At 36.3% G+C, this 21,566-nt stretch overlaps 1 protein-coding gene across 2 annotated transcripts in view; it reads left to right on the forward strand.

Annotated features, from left to right (window-relative positions):
- TRIM24 (tripartite motif containing 24) overlaps nt 1-21,566 on the forward strand; it is a 109,398-nt gene that overhangs the window by 71,781 nt on the left and 16,051 nt on the right. Inside the window, exons 6-10 of one of the 2 annotated variants that reach the window (XM_036117206.2) lie at nt 1,201-1,315; nt 3,984-4,130; nt 12,525-12,642; nt 15,175-15,341; nt 20,720-20,893. In XM_036117206.2, coding sequence (XP_035973099.2) covers nt 1,201-1,315; nt 3,984-4,130; nt 12,525-12,642; nt 15,175-15,341; nt 20,720-20,893 — 721 coding nt within the window. Of the gene's footprint in view, nt 1-1,200; nt 1,316-3,983; nt 4,131-12,524; nt 12,643-15,174; nt 15,444-20,719; nt 20,894-21,566 lie in introns of both variants that reach the window. The other variant, XM_036117204.2, reaches the window with a different exon arrangement.

Genomic DNA, 21,566 nt, shown 5'->3' on the forward strand with positions numbered 1-21,566 from the left:
TTTTTTTACCTTTCTGTTAGTGGTTTATGCTGTTTTTACAAAGTCATACATTATTGAATGGAAGGATTTTGGTTTTTGAATTGTGGTAAGACTTAAAGAATCCTTGAATTAAATGCTAATTGCTCATATCTGTATAGACTACCTGATTATAAAAGGATTACATTTACTGGGCTGGCTTACTTTGGTATTAATTCATTTTTATGCATGTGCAAACATAGCATTGCTTGTCCTTTTTTCATCATGTTCAGCCATCATGAGGATTTTAATTAGTTTTGGGGGGTTTGTTTCGTTTTGTTTCAGGGGGTTATTTGCTTCCCAGATCTGTCTGGGTTTCTTGATCTCATAGCCAATATTGGTGCCAATTAAATACCTTAAAGAATTTACAACAGAGAATAAAATCCATGCCCTATTGGTTTTAAGTTTCACTGGGTAACTTTTGGAGAAACAGACTGGAGAAATGAAACTTTTTATTTATCTCAAAATGTTTAGTGTGGGTGTCCCATTATTCTCTTCTGTTTCTGTAAGATGGTCTGGTGTGATGCTGTGTATTTTCTTTCTGTCTATCTCAATCTCCATGAAAACAGCATTCCATTTTCTCTAATCAAAGGAGAAACTGTACATGGTAGTTGATGAAACATAAAGTAGTATTTAGCTGCTTATTTCAAGACAAATGTGTTATTAAAAGTAGCAAACTACTATTGTTCTCTTTGCCTCTGTGCAGGTATAATGAATGCTGTACCAGTTCAGATGACTAAGGGTGACACATTTATACTTTCCTACTTCTTAGTTACAGTGGATACAATCAAACACTTTAAGAGTCATGGTTTTCTTGTTTATAAATCATTTTTTTTTTTTTTTTTTGTCCACCCTTTTAGGCCAAGTATTGATTTTCTTGGGTGATTTTCATCATGATCTTTCCAAACCATATTTTCTTAAAATGTGTTCATTCTCTTGCAATTTTATACATTTTGATTTTAAGATTGAATTAAGTGACTGTGTCTTTCAGAAGAATTACATTTCTGCTATGTCATCTTCAAGAAAGTCGATTCAAACTGAAGGACCCTTAGAAACAGCTGAGCTTTTAAGAGTTTAAAACAAAACTTGGCCTAAGTTACATTAAAAAATCAATTTTAAATATTAGAAAACAATATTCTGCCTTAGATTTTAGATTTTTTTTCCCCTCTTTCATTTAATTTTCAGGATAATCGAAGTAAATCAAAATCAAAAGCAGGTGGAACAGGATATTAAAGTTGCTATATTTACATTGATGGTAGAAATAAATAAAAAAGGAAAAGCTCTACTGCATCAGCTTGAGGTAAGTTACTATTAATGGGTCAGTATGTTGTAGCAATTTAATATAGTATTTTTTCATGTATTTGTGAATTTGGAATCCCTTTTTCATATAATTGTTTCCATTTATGACTCAATAATACTTTTCCATTCCCAAGTTTTCTTTTGCTCAGTTCTACATTGTAGCTGACAGTTTATGGCTTAGTGTGTACTTGGTAGCACAAAGCACAATGCCTTGCTTGAAGAAGGAGCTCTGTAAATGTTGAAGAGATTAATCATTTTAGATTCATTGAAGTAACAACTTTGGGTCCCCGAAGCGGTGCAATTGAGCAAAAATTCTTAGAATGATAACAAAGCTGTATTTCATTTTCAGACATACACATTTAATTAACCTTTTGAGAAATTAGGTAAAAGGATATGCCTTCTGCTTTCAACATTTTATAGTCTTAACTGTGAAAGCAGTATGTAGCGAGGGTTGTTCAAGGCACTTAGGATAGTTGTTTCTCACCATGGTAAGAAAGATATGGTCTTCGGGGGCTTTATTACACTCATGAAGGTCAGGATCCAAAGTCAGTGTTTGAGGTTACAACTTCTCCATGGTATATTAAAATAATATTAATTGCATGGTATTTTAGTATTCTTTTAGTACATTGGTGCAGAAAGAATTCACAGTAAAGCAGCAATTTACAATGAGAAGAGAATAAGAATTCTGATGTTTAAAGATGCAAAAAAGAAAAAAAAGAAAAAAAACACTCCTCGAAATAATTTAGTTCAAACTCTTTATTTTGTAGTTGACAAAATTATAAGGTCTTTGTCAGAGAGTCCTATCCTTCCTGGGAAAGCATGGTCATTCCCATGGTTTATCAGACATACAAGAAACAAAGACTAAAATAATTCTCTGTTCTTCTGGAAACAGATACTTATTTAGTGAAGAAGTGTTCTGTCCAGGCAACCTCATTTACGGGAACTATTTTTTCAAGGTTCTTTGATTCTTTTTTTTTTTTTTTAATAGAAGCATTTAAACAATTTAAAAAGTTTTCCAAGCTCTGCTTAAAATCAAACATCACTTAGATTTGCTTTCTCAGAGATTAGCAGTGTACACATTGCTGTGGCTCTTTCCAGACTTCTCTGTAAATCGGAATCACTTGAAGATAACAAAAGATGACCAGATCCCAAATCTCTGGGAATGAACCTAGTCATCAGTATTATTTGTAATCAACTTTATTGACTTACAGTTCTATACAGTTTTACTCTGGTCCTCATATCCATTCTCCTGGTTTACAGAATCCTCCTAAAACAAATGTAGCCACTTTTATCTAAGAATCCAGAAATCGGCCCAAATAGTTGTTACCATAGAAGACCCAAGTAACTAGGGCTTCTCGTTGTCAATATGCAATCTCTCCCAAAGTCAACAGAACTTATATTCTTTCTAGTATGTCTCCAAAGAAACATTTAGGATATTTCTGACCTCTGTAAAAAATAAGTAATCTCTAAACTTAAATTAGACGTGACAAAGCCATTGACCGTCATTGCAGTTTTTCCCTTAATTCACTTCACCTGTGTATTTTCCAAATTTGAAACTGACTAGGGTCAGGAACCAGGTTCCTTTTTTTTAATGAGAATGTAAATCTATATTAGAGTGTAGCAATTTTACTGTTAAACTTCAGGATCAGTAGAAAACTCTATTGTCTTCCCCTTTCCTTGCAGACAAAGACTTTTGGGTAGAGAACTCTAAAACAACCCAAGTTCAGTGCGCGCTCTCTCTCTGTCTCTTTTTTTAAGATACATTTATTTATTTTAGAAAGAACGTACACACGCAAACAGGGGGAGGGGCAATGGGAGAGAGAAAATCCTAGGCAGACTCCCCACTGAGCACAGAGTCTGACGCAGGGCTGTATCCCAGGACCCTGAGATCATGACCTTAGCTGAAACCAAGAGTCTGATGCTTAACTGACTGAGCCACCCAGGCACCCCCAATGCTCTCTACTTTTGATTAATCTGTGTTCTTGCTTGTGTACTTCGCTTAGAGATATTCTGTATTCTGCTTTTATGTAGTTTTTCTGAGAATGCATTGGCTCCTCTAGTCATCTTATCAATTGGCTCCCAAGGTAATTCTCAATAGACAAAAATCATATCCCTTTCTAACCACATACAAAGTATAAGTGTTGTCTACCATATGGCATGACTGGGCACAAAGTGGTTGCAGTCAAGACTGGAATGCCTGAAAAGTGAAATCCTGTGATTGCACAAATTGTGTGATCTGGTAATTTTATTAAGATTGCTGGATGATACTTCTAATTTATTTGTGAATATTGAATTTAACAGGCATTTACTCTGTCATAGTTAATCCATGGCTTTTGTCCCTTTTTGGATATTGGAAGTTGCATGAACAGAGACCTAAATTCCCAGAACCTGTCAAACTAGACCAAGGGCCTGGGGTGGAAGTGGGGATGCAGAGGCAGGAATGGCAGTGGTGATGGTGGTGGCAGCAGCAGCAGCTCTGCAATGTTGGGGCACAGTTTTTTGTGGCAGTGAGAGTGATCCTTTATACTAAGGGAGAAAAACACTAAGCATATTTTAAGTTTCTGTTATTTGGGTTCTCAGAGGTGGCAGTTATTCTAATTTGGTAATCTGAAAATGACCATTAAAGTATGTTATATGCAGGACGAATGTTGACATTTTCTTCTTTTCAGAGCCTTGCAAAGGACCATCGCATGAAACTTATGCAACAACAACAGGAAGTGGCTGGACTTTCTAAACAATTGGAACATGTCATGCATTTTTCTAAATGGGCAGTTTCCAGTGGCAGCAGTACAGCGTTACTTTATAGCAAGCGACTGGTAAGATAGACTAAGTAATGCATTTAACGTACCATCAAACCGCAGAGAAACAGTGGGGGTATTGGAATACTTGAAATTCAGAAATGTTCATTATTAGTCTGTTTGTACTGCATTGCCCTTTACCTATTTCTAATCTTTTACCTATTTCTAATTTTAATTGGTCAAAATATTTTGGTTTTTAAAAATATATTTAACTGTCATGGTTTAGGTATAACTTCAGTTTTAATCTACCATTGTCATTCCTGTTTTATTCTTTTCTAGGTTTTCTCTGAGTGGCTATTGAACTTAATACTAAAAATAATGATAATAGTAAATATTTCCTGATCACCTATAGTGTGCCAGGCACTAATTCTAAACATATTCCACGTAATATTTCACTTAAACTTATGCATCATTTTGAGGGGTGGGGGGGTATTGTTTGTTTGAAGTTTTTATTTAAATTCTAGTTAGTTAACATACAGCATAATATTGGTTTCAGGAGTAGAATTTAGTGATTCCTCACTTACATATAACACCCAGTGCTCATCAGAACAAGTACCCTCCTTAATCCCCATCACCCATTTATGCCTGTCCCCTGCCCACCTCCCTCCCATCCACCCTCAGTTTGTTCTCTATAATTAAGAGTCTCTTAAGGTTTGCCTCCCCCTTCCCCTATGTTCATTTATTTTGTTTCTTAAATTCTTAAATTCTACATATGAGTGAAATCATATGGTATTTGTCTTTCTCTGACTGACTTGTTCACTTAGCATACTACTCTCTAGCTCTATCCATGACATTGCAAATGGCAAGATTGCATTCTTTTTGATGTCTGGGTAATATTCCATTATGTAATATATGCACCACATCTTTATCCATTCATCAGTTAATGGACATTTGGGCTCTTTCCATAATTTGGCTATTGTTGATAATGCTGCTATAAACATGTGCCCCTTTGAGTCCGCATTTTTGTATCCTTTGCACTACCTAGTAGTGCAATTGCTGGCTCATTTTTTATAGCTAGGGGCACCTGGGTGGCACATTCAGTTAAACTTCTGACTCTTGGTTTCGGCTTAGGTTGTGGTCTCAGGGTCGTGAGGTCAGGCTGCAAATAAATCTTTAAAAAAAAAAAGGCTAGGTATACCGTCCATCCTTATTGTATGGATGATGAAACCAAGGCACAGAGTTAAGTCACATGCCTAAGGTTACAAAGTTAAGAGGTATATAACCAGAATTCTATCTTGGACACCTGAGCTTAGAGGCTGTGTTTCTCTTGTCGACAGTGCATTATTTACTCTGGCATCCATCTGTGGTACTGTATATTTCAACCCCATTTGCTACAGAAGAGTGGCTGTGTTATTAGATGAACAATTTTGGTAGTAATCTATAACCTTACTACTGAAAATATTCAGTCACTGCATACTACTAATCACCCAAGAATTCTGGTTTAATAGTGTGGAGTGGAGCCAGATTCTGTATTTCTTACAAGCTCCTGGGAGATGCTAATGCCACGGATCTGTCAACTATGCCTTTAGTAGCAAGGATCTTGAAGATATTTAGCCACTGGAAGTTGAACCATATAAACATTCTGAAAAATTCCCGCCTTACCTTCATTTTATTAAGGATCCCACAGAGAATTATCCTTTGAAATCAAATTAGGACATCCAAATCAGCTTTCCGTTCACCTATTCCATTTCTAGAATCAGGTGGCAGAATTTTTCTGTAACCATTTTGAAATAAGGAAATGTACTTCTGGATAAACTTCTATAAACTAGGTTCAAACATTGAGTTCAAGACTTATTAAAAAACTGATTTGTAACTCTTTCTAAAACTATTCCTAATCATGCATTGTATTTACTCTTAGAATTTTTTTCTTTCATAATATTCAATGATACACTCTTTCTTGAGTCTTCTTTTTTAAACTGCTTTATTGATGTATGAAAAACGATTTCTATATAGTACTTATCTTCTCTGTTTTCCTGAATGTTTTTCTGAAAGTGAAACCGAAAAAGAAGAAAAGTAGAAAATGAGAGAATTGTCTTTTTTCAATTATGAATGAAAAATTAGGAATATTGAATATTGTTATTACATATGTGTAAGACATTCATACAGATAGTCAATCTCTTCTGTTTAAAAATTTCTCTGATTTTATTCTATGATTTTGTTTACAATTATAATAAGAGAAAACAGTAAAAATAGAAGATGGTTACTTAATTTGCACAATGATTTCTTAACATAGGAGAGAAGGAGATTGTTTTATTTTACATGTAGGAGAAAATGGGTTCAGCAAATTATAAGGAATCAATTATAAGGAACCAATACCCAATTGACTAAATCATTTTTTTCTAATTTTTAAAAGCCTATGGAACCCAAGTGGGCCTTAAGGCATTACCAGTAGCCAATGTAGTTAATAAAATAATTTGCCTATAATGCATACAGAGCTGAGGCTCATGATTATTTGTAAACACTTATAAGGGTTTCCAACCTAGAAAAATTTGAAATTGGCTGTATCCTACAGCTCTGTTCTTCATAGTTCTTATGCTTGGTACATATAGCCATGTTTACTCAGGTTATCCTTTAAATGATGGCTTTTATGTGCTTAAAAAAATAAGAAGAAATGCCTTGCAGGTCTGAAATTTCAAGCTCGGCTTGGAATTCTCAGTTCATCTTTTTGCTATAGGAATTATGGTCAATAAAAAACAAAACCCAATGCAACAGTGGAATCTTTTCAGAAGTCCAGTTTTAAATATATTTTGAAACATTTTCACAGTATTTGCTCAGGTTTCTTCTGTCAACCTGTTAACATTGAGTTTATCCTTATATAATTTAGAAGGAAGGCAAGAAATATTGACAGAAGAAAGACCAGGAGTGTAAAGCACTATCATTCTTTTTACTAGCAGTAAATATTTCTATAATAATAGCAATTAGGAAGCTATTAAGTTATAAGTAGTAAAAAGGAGTTCTACAATCTTTTTTCTCCTTTTTCTTCTCCTCCCATCTAATGATTCTTTGAAGACCTTCTTTATGTTTTCCTGAATGTCTCAATGCCAACACCTTGCTTCTAATCCTTGGGGCTCACAGTAGATGATGCTCTCTTGCCTGGGTACTGGTAGATTTCTTAGAATGCCTCTTCTTTCTCCTGAATAACTAATGTTCATCTTTTTAGAGACTACCAGCTTCAGTTTAGGTTTGTCTTCCTTTCTTCTTGGCAGCCTTTCATGACCAAGACTGGATTGAATTTCTCTTCTCTGTTTGCAAATCCTTTGTGCATATGTCCATCATACTATTACTGATTTTTATCTACTATTATATTTGCGTATGTTTCTGTGACTCTCATTAGATTTTATACTTCTTAAAGGTAGGAATTTTTGTTAATGACTGCTTGATGTATAGGAATGAAACAAAAGATTGACGGGGAAAAAAGGGCAGATACGACATCTTCTGTCAGAAACTCTCTGCATGTTAATTTTTACAGGATTGGAAATTCAGATACTTAATTTCTTCTTTATTTTAACTTCAATAGAAAGGAGATAATATGCAGCAGTGCTATTTTGAAAGCTGTTTTGATGTCTTTTATATTTTAAAAAAGTTTTTTCATGTTTTGCTTTTTGAACAGTAGCTAAGTTTTCAGTGTGAAACCTGAGTACATTTAAGTTCAGATATATCTGAAAGGATTAACAGGTATATTTTATGAACTGTTGGGGTGCCTGGGTGGCTCAGTCAGTTAAATGTCTGCCTTTGGCTCAGGTCATGATCCCAGAGTCCTGGGATCGAGCCCCACTTCAGGCTCCTTGCTCAGCGGGGAGCCTGCTTCTCCCTCTCCCTCTGCCTGCCACTCCCCCTGCTTGTGCTCTTTCTCACTCTCTCAAATAAATAAATAAAATCTTTAAAAAAAAAAAAAAAGTATATTTAATGAACCATTATCTTCTACACCAGCCAGGTTTTATGACTTTTCAGAATTATCTAAAACATGTATCAGGAGATTTGACAAGGTTTACATTTTAGATGGGTAATAAAATAATTTGACAGTAAGAGAGGTCTTACATCTTGACAGCAAAATACATCAGGAAAAAAAAATGTTACTTAATGAATAGTTTGCCCAAGTTTGATATTACTTTTAGACCTTGGCACAACTTAATTAGCAGATAGTAGCTATCTGAGTTGTAAATAAATGTGTCTTTTATTTTCTCAATAGCAAAAGAAGGGATTTATAGTGTAGTTAGTACCGGAAGGAGGGAAAGGTATGTCCCAAGGGGTTTACCTCATAGTTCCCTTTATTTAGAGCTGATTTTCTTTTAAGAAAGTGCTCACATTTCTGATTTTAACCATTTTTTCTGCATTAATGATAAAGAAGGGAAAAGTTTATGTCACAGTGTAAATCAGTAACTGTAGAATAGTATATATGAAGAAGCATATTTGGTCACAATCGTAGAGGTAATTAAGGAGTGATCAGAGTATACTAATCTAGTGAGTAGAGAATTGATGGAACAGGATTTCAGTGTAATCCTAGAATACCTCTTTGCAAAATACTAATCAGTTACTAAGGGGGGAATCCAGTGAATTTAAGGTGGAGAAACTGGGCAGCAAAATTGCCAGGTGATAAGGATTTGTATCAGCAGTTGTGGGACAGATTGACATCCTGAGCTTCCTGATCTGATGCACTAAGAAATGCACATTATCATTTATGTGGAATTCCTGACAAGAATGCTTTACTAAGTCTGATCAGGAGGAACTACACTCAGACCCATGTTGAAGGTCATCTTGCAGAATATAAGACCCGAACTCTTCAAAGCCATCAAGGACATAAATGACAGGGAAAGACTAACGAACTGCAGAGAAGTGACAACTAAATGCAACCTGTATTCCTTGATAGCATTCTGGGAAGTGACCCTGTTGGGAGAGTTGCCATTTGAATGAGGCCTTTGGATTGGAATGTAGTGTTGTGACAAACCTGCTTTTAGAATTTGGAACTTGCTGCTTATGTTAAGAGGATCTATGTTTTAAGATACACTCACTGGAGTGTTTGGGGTAGACAGAACCTCATGTCTGCAACTTGCTGTCAAAAGGTTCAGAAAAAGACAAGTAATAATAGTGCAGAAGCAGTTGGGCGGGCGCTCGAAGAAATGTGCTAATACATTAACAGTTGGGAAATCTGGGTGAAGAGTTCAGTTTTCAACAATTTTAAAATTATTTCAAAATGATTAAATTTTGGGAAATGGTAAAACATGCATGTATTTATGAAGGAAAATTCTTGGAATAATTATTTTGGTTAGCATTTTTACAGTGAGAACTGTTAGAGGATGTAAAAAATTAAAGGGAGGAAAAACTTAGGGAGAAGAGCATTGTGTTGCGTGCTGTTTGCTAAACACTGTGCCATGTATTCCACACAGTCCCAAAATAAGTTCGTGGTTTCTTATTCAGGATTTAGTATAGCTGTTGGACATAATTTAGCAAGTGAAACAAATGTATTCAACACTTACTTACTGAATACCTGCTACATATCAGGCAGCATTCTAAGCACTGGGAGAACAGAAAACAAAATAAAATCTTTGCCCTCAAGGAGTTGCATTTTCGTGGAGAGAGACAGTGCTGAAATAAATAAAATGTGTATACTGCTGCATGGTGTTAAGTGCTCTAGAGATAGGTAAATTAAGGAAAGGAGTCTGGGAACATTGAGGTGGGGGTTGTAGTTTTAGTTATGTAAGTCTATCTAAAGAGGGTGATATTTGAGCAAATACTGATGGAAATGAGGAAGCAAGCCCTGTAGGAAGTAAATACTCAAGGGAAGTAAATTCTGGCAGAGCACACAGCAAGTGCAAATATAGTGGTGGAAGTTTTTGTGATATGGATACAAGGAGGCCTGAGGGGCCAGAACAGAGTGAAGGAGCAGAAAGTAGTACGAGTAAGATCAGAGAAGTAATGCAAAGTCAAATAGCACAAGCGTTGTAATTCATTATGAGGACGTTAGTTTTTAATCTAAGATGGGGAACCAGTGGAGAGACGGACTTGAAGAGAAGAAGGACAGAATATGATTTATATTTTAACAATCACTGGCTATTGAGAATAGATTAGAGGTAGTTGAGGGCAAGAGAGAAATAAGGGAGACCAGTTGAATCTTACTGCAGCAAGGTGGCTTTTCCAAGGTGGTAGCAGGAGAATTAATAGAGTTGATGGGAAAACTGGTAGGGTTATCCATGTCTTTTAAGGATAGAACCAGTAGGATTTGCTGACAGGTTGAATGTAGGGCTTGAGAAGTAGAAAGGAACCACGGACTAACTCAGCAGTAGGAAAAGTAGTGCTACCAATAATGGAGATGGAGAAGATTATAGGACAAAAAGACTTGAAGAGAAAGATCAGAAGTTCCCTTTTAGACATACTAAATTTGAGGTGCCTGTCAGACAGCCAGGTGGAGATGTTGACTAAGAAGTTTGAAATGCAAGTTCAAAAGAGAGATCCAGACTTGGGATACAAATTAAGGAGTCATTTGAACTATGAGAATATATGAGATCACTAAAACTATGTGGGAATAGGAGAAAAGAGGGCAGTTGCAAGACAAAGAACCAACACTGGAGGCTGTGATGGTGCATTGGAACCCAAACCTATTCTCAGTGGCCCCAAAAAGTAGCAGCTGCTAAAATAAAGGCAAAACCATGAGAGTATAGTATGCTGAAAGCCAAGTGAAGGAAATGGTTTCAGAAAAGAATGGGAGGAGGGGAACAGGGGGCAGTAAAAATAGATGAGTTTTTTTTAAGAGTTTGCTGTAAAAAAGCAGAAAAATGGGGCAATGGATGGTAGGAGGAAAGGAGCCAAGAGTTTTGTTTTTAGCTGGGAAAAGTTAAAGCATGTTTATATGTTGATAAGAGTGATCCAGTAAAATGGAAGCCTAGGTGATACAGGAGAGGGAAGAAAATTGCTGAGCAGTGTCTGTAAGTAGGCAAGAAGGGTTGGATACTGTTGCACAAGTGGAAGGATTGACTTTAGAAGCATGGCCATTTAGGGGCACCTGGTGGCTCAGTCAGTTAAGCTTATGGCTTGATTTCAGCTCAGGTCATGATCTCAGGGTCCTGGGATCAAGCCCCACATCAGGCTCCGAGCTCCTTGGGGGAGTTTGCTTGAGATTCTCTACACCCCACCCCATCCCCCAACACCAGCTCCGTGTGTGCACTCTCTCACGCTCACTCTCTCTCTCTGTCTTTCTCAAATAAATAAAATCTAAAAAAAAAGAAAAAGAAAAAAGAAACATGGCCATTTAATCCATTGTAATAGGAGGGAACACTAATACAAGTGGTGAGAATTTGTAGAAGGCCCCTGATTGTTCCTGCCTTCTCAGTAAAATTGTAAGCAAAATCATCAGCTGAGATTGAGAATGGGAGAGGAAGGAGAGCTAGAGATTTGAGAAGAAAATTCAGTCATTTAGGAGAGTAGGGAAGTAAAGTACCAGAAAAATGTCATGATAGCCAGTCAACCTTAGGGGCCTACTTGAAGTAAATTGTCATGTGTTTATTAAAGTCCAGTTATATCTGCAGAGGCAAAAGTTGGGTTTAACCAGGGTTGTTTTATTTTGTTTGGGGAAAGGTTGAAAGGGAAGGGAGTATGTGAGAGAAAGAGGTATCAGGGTATATGCAACGTGATTATGGTGATTGACCCTGGGATTTCAGCCAGGTAAGGTTAATGGTGAGGTGAGATCAAAGGACAGGGAAAAATTATAAGAGCACTTATAGGACCTTCAGGTTTATAGGATTATTGGTACTTGGGCGCTAGAGAAAGATGGAAAGAAGGATCAGCTGGTTGGATATTAAAATCGTCAAGAATTATGACAAAAGTAATGTTAGAGATGGTGATAATGAGCCAGGAACTAAATTCTTCAAGGACTGAGGGAGAATGACCAAGTATTCACTGAGGACAACAGTGTGGAAGGAGGTGGGTGGTATGGTGTGATGACATGAGATTGAAAACATAGGAGCAAGAAGAACCATCCCTAGCAGGCCAACTTATGGGCTGAGATTAATTTGTACTTTCCATAACTCATCAGCCCCCTAATCTAAATTTTGAATCCTTCTTTAAAAGAGTAAGTAAAATAAATAAAAGAGCAAATGTGTTAAAATTTATTTTATTTTACAAATATTTAGTTGGTGCTTCTCTGAAGTTTTAGTAATTCAAAAAACTGCCTTTAACCAACCTATCACTTTAAGATACTTTTCAGTTTTGTATTCAGTAGTATAGCTAATTGAATTATATCTCAAAACTTTTAACATGTTTAAAAAAAAAAAACTTATCCACGTTTATAACTTAGATATGATCACTTATTTTGTGTTAGCATACATACCAGAGACTATTTTTTGTGTATTTACTGGGAACTTAATAAATTATTTGCCTGATTAAAGACACCGATGTTTGGTTGTCTCTCCTTTCTTCTAGATTACATACCGGTTACGGCACCTTCTTCGAGCAAGGTGTGATGCTTCCCCAGTGACCAACAATACCATCCAGTTTCACTGTGATCCTAGTTTCTGGGCTCAAAATATTATCAATTTAGGTAGGCCCTTATGTCCGTTTTCTCAAAGTGCCATTTGTTTCTGGAACTCTTCATGATTATGATATGTTATTGAAAATGTATTCCCTTCCACCCCCGAAGTGTTTTTATTACCTTGTTTTGAAGACATGGAATTTTTGCCAGTATTTTATTAATGTTATGTATATGTGTGATGCATGCATGAATACAAATACACATGTAAATAAATGGATGATATGAACATCCTTTATGTCGACTCACAGGGTATCTAGACTTTGGGATTTAGAAGTTCTTTTTTCCATAGAATCTTGTTTCTATTGTTAACTATAGGTTTATCAGAATGGGGTAATAAAACTTTTGACTCATGACTGCCATCGATACAGGATTTTTGATATTTGGAATGTTTTCTGATAAAATAGTATTATTTCTCCTATTGGCTTACTTCCTCTTTATACCCAGTCATGAAGCGCCTAAAGGTTCATTTGCTTGATCTTGCTAGGGAAGACTTCTCATTTTTTTATTCTGCCTTTTATGTAATAACTATATATTTTTAAACTTCCTAATTAGAGTGTAACATGCACACAGAAAAGTGCCCCAGTTTTAAGTATTAGAGCCCACTGAATTATCACAAAGGGAGACTATCATTTTGGCAAGATTAGGAGCTCAAATATCTTTGCAGGCAGTTCAGCAGAAAGTTATTCCTTTAGCTTCCTTACAGTATTTGCTAGTAGAAAAAGTCTTCACTTTTTGCCTCTTCATTTCTCACAGGGAATCTATAGAAGTAGAAATTTAAGAATTCCCTATACATTCTTCATCAACCACTAATGCAGTCCCTTTGATGACAGTTTTTGGTCTCATTGACTATGTTTCAAAATCATCAAAGATGGTTGCTTTCCTTCCCTAGGCTAGATTCTGGGTAGGAAAGGAAGTAATGGCTAGAAAGGGAGAGAGCCAGTGCTGTCATAATATACCAAGAAAGGAAGCAATAAGTTTACGCAAATCTCATCCATACAACAGAAGAACAAAAAGGATGGTGATAGGTGACCCCTGTGGCTCAGTTTCAAAGTGCATGCAGCAACGTATTTATTGATAGGTAGCAGGCATCTGGAATCACACACAGTCTCACCTATATTACTAAAAAGAAGCATCTTAATACAAAGTGTGTTTATAAGTAACTATCTCTTACCCTTCCCCACTGAACCACCACACAGTCAGCTCTACAGAGTACCTATCCACATAATATGTCATATATGGAAATATATGTACTTAAAAGCATATTGCTTATACTATAAAACCACATGATGTAGACATAGGTAAAATTAAGAATATGTGTGTAACTATACACACATAAGTGGGATATAGTTTTAGATAAATCTGTATCAGCAAAAACAAAATAAAAACAGCATCCCTATTTGTGAAGTTTGTGAAAATCCTATAATAAAATTAAACCGTATCCTTTACTGTAAGTCTTCTCAGAGCTATCATTTACAGCTGTGTAAATTGTCGTTTACAATGAGATTTGCATTTTAAATATTCTAAGAAGAAGACAAGTTTCCCAAACTTGTTTATCCATGGCTTCTGAGAAATAGAAGAGTGTGAGGGAAAAATATTGATATAGATGAACATTCAATTAATGTCTTGGTGAGTTTGGGTAAGTTGTTCAATCTCTCTGAACCCTTAGATCCCTTATCTATAAAAAGGACTTACAGATATACATAGACTTAATATCATATTGCCTAACATAGAATGAGTATTTAATGAATGATAACCATATTTTTTTTAGGATGTTTATGCTTAGTAAATCAGAAACATTTGAGTCTCTACTGTTGAAGAAGTCAAGCTTTGCCTTGTGCTTTAATCAGACCTATTTAGAGGCACCTTTAGATTCTAAAAGTGTAACTGTAAGCCAGAGTATTGTCTGTAGAGAACTGATGTATTATGCACTGTGAAGACATAAGGAATTTGAGAGATTACAAATTGCTCATACTAAAGAATCAGAAATAAACTGTGGAGTTTTAGAACCAATGTCAGGTTTGCCTGTTTTGTTTTGATAAACAACAGCAGTTACGATACAGTATGAGGCTCTTTGAGCAGACTGCAAGGCCTGCCTTTTTCAACTACACGTCTGTTTGTGGCCGGTTTTCTTCAGGTATTTCAACCCAAACAATATATAATGACAGATAATGCAAAAACTGTAGATAGGAGAGTTCAACTTTTAGGCGAGACATGTTAAAGAGATTTTTTAAAATACTAAAACAATCACTAATATTTTTGGAAAAGTTATTTTTCATAAAAATGTGTTAATATGAGTCTGTTATTTTTAAATGAATTAATAATAAGTAAAAAATGTTTTTAATAGTTTCTAATATGGTAAAATTTGATAGCTAGAACTTACATAAGCAAAAGCTCTTTGGGGCCTTCTATTTTTAAGAGTGTAAACTGTTTCTGAGACCAAAAAATTTCTTGGCAATCTGGACCTCAGCAAAAATAGCCTTACAAAATACGGTATTTCACTATCAGGAAAACTTGAGAACTTAACTTTTTCTCTTTGATTAGGTTCTTTAGTAATTGAAGATAAAGAGAGTCAGCCACAAATGCCTAAGCAGAATCCTGTCGTGGAACAGAATTCACAGCCACCAGGTGGTTTATCTTCAAACCAGTTATCCAAGTTTCCAACACAGATCAGCCTAGCTCAATTACGACTCCAGCATATGCAGCAACAGGTAATGGCTCAGAGGCAACAGGTGCAACGGAGGCCAGCACCTGTGGGTTTACCAAACCCTAGAATGCAGGGGCCCATCCAGCAACCTTCCATCTCTCATCAGGTAAATTTGGAAGCAGGCCTGTCCTAACTTAGATAATTATAGTACAATTGTATTCAGCATCTCTTAAAATAACCAAGACATCTGTCATCTATGATTTAAATATATGAATCTATAAAACTTTATCAAAAGTATCCCTGGTTTAACTCCTAGTTTTTAGTCCTTCGCAAAAAGAAATTAATGGTTTATTGAGCTGGTACAACTATTTTCATCTACTCTTTGTTGTCTTCAAATTATAACCGAGGATAAATCGTTGCATTCCTAAACAACCCATGCCTATGGCTGATGGTAAAGTTGTGTATCTGTAACTCATCATTCCTGTATTAGTGCTTCAGAATGATTCATACTTCAGTTATCTGGTATTTGTGGGGATGCAGTGTTTAGGAAAACCACCGCGCATCTTAGAAATTAGGGTAAAATGAAATAGGAAAGGGTTGGGGAGTGGTTCACTAGAAATCTCCCTTCTTCAGACTCTATTTCTGAGCAGGTATTCCATGAACCATTCTTATTTTTACTAGATATGAAGTATTCCATTTACTTTTTTTTTTTTTAATTTTTTTATTGTTATGTTAATCCCCATACATTGCATCATTAGTTTTAGATATAGTGTTCCATGATTCATTGTTTGTGCATAACACCCAGTGCTCCGTGCAGAACGTGCCCTCCTCAATACCCATCACCAGGCTAACCCATCCTCCCACCCCCCTCCCCTCTAGAACCCTCAGTTTGTTTTTCAGAGTCCATCGTCTCTCATGGTTCTTCTCCCCCTCCGATTTCCCCCCCTTCATTCTTCCCCTCCTGCTACATTCTTCTTCTTTTTTTCTTTCTTAACATATATTGCATTATTTGTTTCAGAGGTACAGATCTGAGATTCAGCAGTCTTGCACAATTCACAGCGCTTACCAGAGCACATACCCTCCCCAGTGTCCATCACCCCATCCCTCCCACCCCACCCCCCACTCCAGCAACCCTCAGTTTGTTTCCTGAGATTAAGAATTCCTCATATCAGTGAGGTCATATGATACATGTCTTTCTCTGTTTGACTTATTTCGCTCAGCATAATACCCTCCAGTTCCATCCACGTCGTTGTCCATTTACTTTTAATCTGATTTTTGAAGATAAGTTTATATGCTCTGTTAAGGAGTTTCACCATCCTGCTCAAGTTAGATCTGGTCATAATTACTAAAAATTTACTCAGGAATGTAAAGTCTTATTAATTCATACAAATTGTTATTTATTAATTTACACTCTTCCTATTTCTGAGAAGGATCTGAAGTGGTATACTTCAAATGGATTGACACGAATGAAATGGAACAGGGTTTAAGAAGAATTAAAGTGTGCAGAAGTAGGCTAAGAATTCTTTTACTTGAGAACAAGACTTAGAGCAGAATTCTTTTCTCAACCAAAGAAAACAAGAAACAGATATAATATCTATATTATTTGGTAAAAAGGAAACATGCCAGTTAACTAGGGAAGAAACTTTTTACTAGTATTTTTCTAGCACTAAGAGGAATGTATAATGTGGTTCTTTATGAAAAAGTAATTAAATGGCATAATAGTATTTTTTGTAGCAGATTTATAAAACGTGAAATTGGTCTTCATAGGGCTCTTACTTCAACCCTGAATAAAGTTATGGACATGTGTAGATCCTGATTTTGGCAAGTTGCTTCTGTGAAGACCTAAAGCAATTTATTTCAGGCTTATGGTTTTGTAGAATTTGATTAAGAAGGCCTGTCAAATCCAGGGGAATATTAATACACCCTGTAGATTATTCCTCTAGAACTTTGTTTTAACTCACGTTTTCACAGGAAGTAATTAATAAAGAATTTAAGAGGTCTTTGGTGAGTGTTCCATGGGAAAAGACTTGTACACTTTAGATACCAGGAGCACAACTGACAGAGTTGAAATTTTAAGAAAATTGAGGAATAATTTTGTCATTACCTCTGCAGACTGATACACTGCAGGTAGACTTCAAAGAGTACCAAAATATTTCTAAAGATAAATTTAAAAAGAAGAGAAAGTTGAGTGCCTAGTACTAAGCATTTGCATGATTAATATTTATCTTAAGTGTCTGGGAGATAGAAAAGTGATTTTTATATAAGTTTATTAACATGAAAAAAAAGGATAAATTCATTATTTGTGTTAATTGCCGTTTCACTAAGAAGTAAGGAACTGAGGCAGTTAGTAGATTCTGTGTGACTTTGTCCCTCTATCATTGTTATTTATAAGCAGTGACAAAGAAAATGATCTCTGAGCCTTTGGTCTACTTATCTCAGAAATTTGCTTTTGATCTTATTTTTCCTCTCTAGGATTTACTGCTATATAATCTATATAATACACAATCTGTATTATGAAACCTATTTTTCCCTCTTAGAAATAAAGTAATTTTCACATCTTTTGGTCGTTCCCTCACACAGTATTGTTTTTCTACTACTTTCAGTGACTCCTGAATCTTCTTTCATACTCTCATCTCTCATTTTTATGTGTTCTCTGCCAAATACTCATACATTTTTCACTCATCAATTTGTCCTCCTCCATAAGCTTTTACACTGCTCTGCCTAGCTATATACTTAGTTTTCTACCAGTTTATTTACATATAGGTGTGGGAAGGTGTCTGTCTATAAGGAGGTTGTGTGTGCCTCTGGCTTTGTGGATATGCTCAAATCATACTCTACATCTGTCCATAGGACACAGTTAAATTTAAAGGACTACTTCTCAAAATTGCTTACATGAGAGTTCCTTATTTCTTCTTCCTCTGAATATTAACCATGTAATCTGCATGGGTAAAGAGTTGTGTGGTGCAAAGGTAGGATACAGAACTAAGTGATACAAACCTAATAGACTGTGCATCTGTTTATTCAGCAATATGCAGTCTACTCCAGTGGACAGGTCGCAGTTTGTTAGAGAGCACTGTCACCTGTGTTGTTTTATACATAATTCACAGCAGTGGTTCTCACTCCTGAGTCAGATTTACTGCTGTGGACATACTCTTGTTCATATGTGTACATTAATTTTCCTGAACAGTGGATGGATGTTAGAAGGACATCTGCTATCCTTCATGGTTATTACGCACAGCTGGGGACTACTGACCTAGAATACAATCAAAACCTATAATCATAAAGGTACTTAGAGTGAGGGTGAGGATAATGATGTTTATATGTCAGTTTGCTTAAGTGCTCAATTATTTCTCTATTCTCTTTTTTCCTTCTGTATCTTCCTTGCAAATTAGTTGATTCCATTTAATTAAAGTAGCACTGGTTTTGCTTTTTCTCTTATGCTCATAACTAGTTCCTAGTCTTATTCTTCAAAGTTGCCTCCCCTGCTAACACAATCAACTATAACAGTTTAGGAGAGGGGAAGAAAAGCACCTCACGTCTTATCAAACTCTGAGCTCCTTGATGGCAGGGTTGACATCTATTCCGACGCCAATTTCTCAGAGTACGTTATTCTAGCATCAAGTGTCATTTCTTGACTTTATCAGTGTATAAATCTCAGTCTGGGTGGGGCTGTGAGAGTGGGGTAGCAAAGGGCTAATGTAAGTTCCTTTATTCTCTCTTAAGGACCGTTTTGGATGATTTCCACGCTTTTTAAAAAGTTACCGCTCTAGATAAATTTAGAAGTTTTTCACTATTTCCACTGTAATTCCCCAACTGTTTTCTGTTTGTTTCTCTGATACAAAACCCTTCCAAGTCACAAAAGTTTAAAAATCAAAGAGAATTGCTATGGCTTCAGGCTTATGCGTCCGTACAGTTATGACATTTCTTCTAATACTTTTCTCTTCTTCACCCACTGAATTTCCCTTGGTCTTGAAACAGTATCTAAATCTATTTTTCATTGGGTCCATAATTGCTGGCCGTTCTTGAGAGTTACTGAGGGTGAACCCAGTGCCAACTAATTTGTAAGAGAGGGGAAAGAGAAGCATTTACCCAGGAAAAGAAAGTAAATTCCACAAATGAGAAAGGAAAAGCAAAGATAGAGGGCAGGGCTACCTTTTATAGCTGTCTTCCTTCAGAGGACCAAAAGTTAAGGTGCTGTTACTTCAGCCCTACAAATTTCACGTTTGTCCTCTTGTGAATATGGAAGTTAATACTTCCCTTTCTGAGAAGTTCTAATCATATACAGTTTAGAGAGCTAAAAATAAGTACTTGCTTTACAATAAGTTGCCAACCTTAGAATTGGTTCACCACGAGACTGCGACTGGCATATAAGGTTACCTTTTTCTAGAACACTGGTCTCAATTTCCAGGGCTAGCATTTAGGCACGAAGTGGGTTTGCCTTCCCAGCCCTTCCCTTATCGTGTAACCCACCAATGTTGTCCTTGAAGAGTTTCCATTTGAAATCTATTTTTCTTTAGGGAAATTCATCCTCTTAGCTCTAATGAGTACCTTACTCCACCCCCAGGTACACCCAGCAGGTGTTTTGGTGATGACATGGCAGAGTAGATTTGGATTAAAGATCTAGTGCTGCCTTTTACTAGCTGTGTGACCTTTTTCAAGTTCTCTAAGCTTTCTAATGTTCAGTGTCCTCATTTATAAAATGAGGGGAAGGTAATAATGAAGTAACACACGTAAAATGCTAATCATAATGCCTGGCATATGGTTTGACCTCAGTAAGATCTAAAACTCATTAATTTTTAAATGTTATTAATAACAACTGTTTTCATTATTCATGATTTATTGGTTAAGAGTGCAGACCTTGGAGCCAGAGTGCTTGAGTTCAAGTTCCAGCTTCATCTTTTATTATTTTCATTAATCTGAGGCAGGTTATTTAAATTCTCTATACCTCAGTTTCCTTTTCTGTAAAATGAAGAGAATCCCTACCTCATAGTATTGTTGTGAAGATTAAATGAATTAACTCATGTAAAGCCCTTAAAGCAGTACCTGGCATGTAACAACTGCTCAGTAAATGCTAGCAATTATTATTCTACTATCACATTATTTTAGGAGATCTGAAGAGGGCAGTTCTTTGCAAAATGTAATCATCGGGGACTTATAAGGATACCAAACACAAATTTTCCCTACTTCCTAACATGGCCTATGTCCAGTCCTTTGGTAACCTACTTAAAGTTGGAAACCCCTCTCCCAAGGCTTTTCCTAATAAAACTTTTCACATAGTTATACACATTCTGGAAGGCTGCCTCCTTCCCCCATACCCTTGTTGTAGTATTAATAAATTATTCATCTGTGACAGAGGTGCTTTCTGTGAAAGTTACAGAGTTCTCTATAATTTGTCTTACAAGAGATGATTGTCACTAAATTGGTTTAATTTCTTTTTTCCAGCAACCCCCTCCACGTTTGATAAATTTTCAAAATCACAGCCCCAAACCCAATGGACCAGTTCTTCCTCCACATCCTCAACAGCTAAGATATCCACCAAATCAGAACATGCCACGACAAGCAATAAAGCCCAACCCACTACAGATGGCTTTTTTGGCTCAACAAGCTATAAAACAGGTATATATATTTACTTTCTTCGGCTTCTTGTTCTGCTTCTCTATTTTCAAATCACATTAAATTTATAAATAAAGCAATGAAGAGCCAGAGAGAGCATTTTTTTTTTTATTTGAGAGAGAGAAAGTGCGTGAGTGGTGGGGAGGGGCAGAGGGAGAAGGAGAGAGAATCCTCAAGCAGATTCCCTGATGAGCATGGAGCTCAACGTGGGGCTCAGTCCAGGACCCTGAAATCATGACAGCCGAAACCAAGGGGTTGGGTGCTTAACTGACTGAGCCACCCAGGCACCCCCCTCCTTTTTTTTTTTTAATAAATGTGAGTTACCAAGTTTATTATACATAGACTTAAAGAGACAAAGCTAAGAGAAAAGGTCTTGATTTGTAATTAACAAGAAAAATCAAGCCACTTACATTGATATTAGAGTGAAGTCCCAGAATAATCAGCAAGTCATAGGTATGAATTTTGGCAATACTGATAGGTATAGTTTTTAGTAGAGTGCATTAAGACAGAAGTATTCTAACAAATACAGGTTATATTTCTGCAAAAGAGAACATAAATGAATCTTTAAATTGTTACAAGGAGGGGCACCTGGGTGGCTCAGTCATTAAGCGTTGCCTTGGGCTCAGGGAGCCCCTCGTTGGGCTCCCTGCCTCGCGGGAAGCCCGCTTCTCCCTCC

The sequence above is a fragment of the Halichoerus grypus genome, chromosome 12 (genome assembly GCF_964656455.1).
Source record: "Halichoerus grypus chromosome 12, mHalGry1.hap1.1, whole genome shotgun sequence".
Lineage (NCBI taxonomy): Eukaryota > Metazoa > Chordata > Mammalia > Carnivora > Phocidae > Halichoerus > Halichoerus grypus.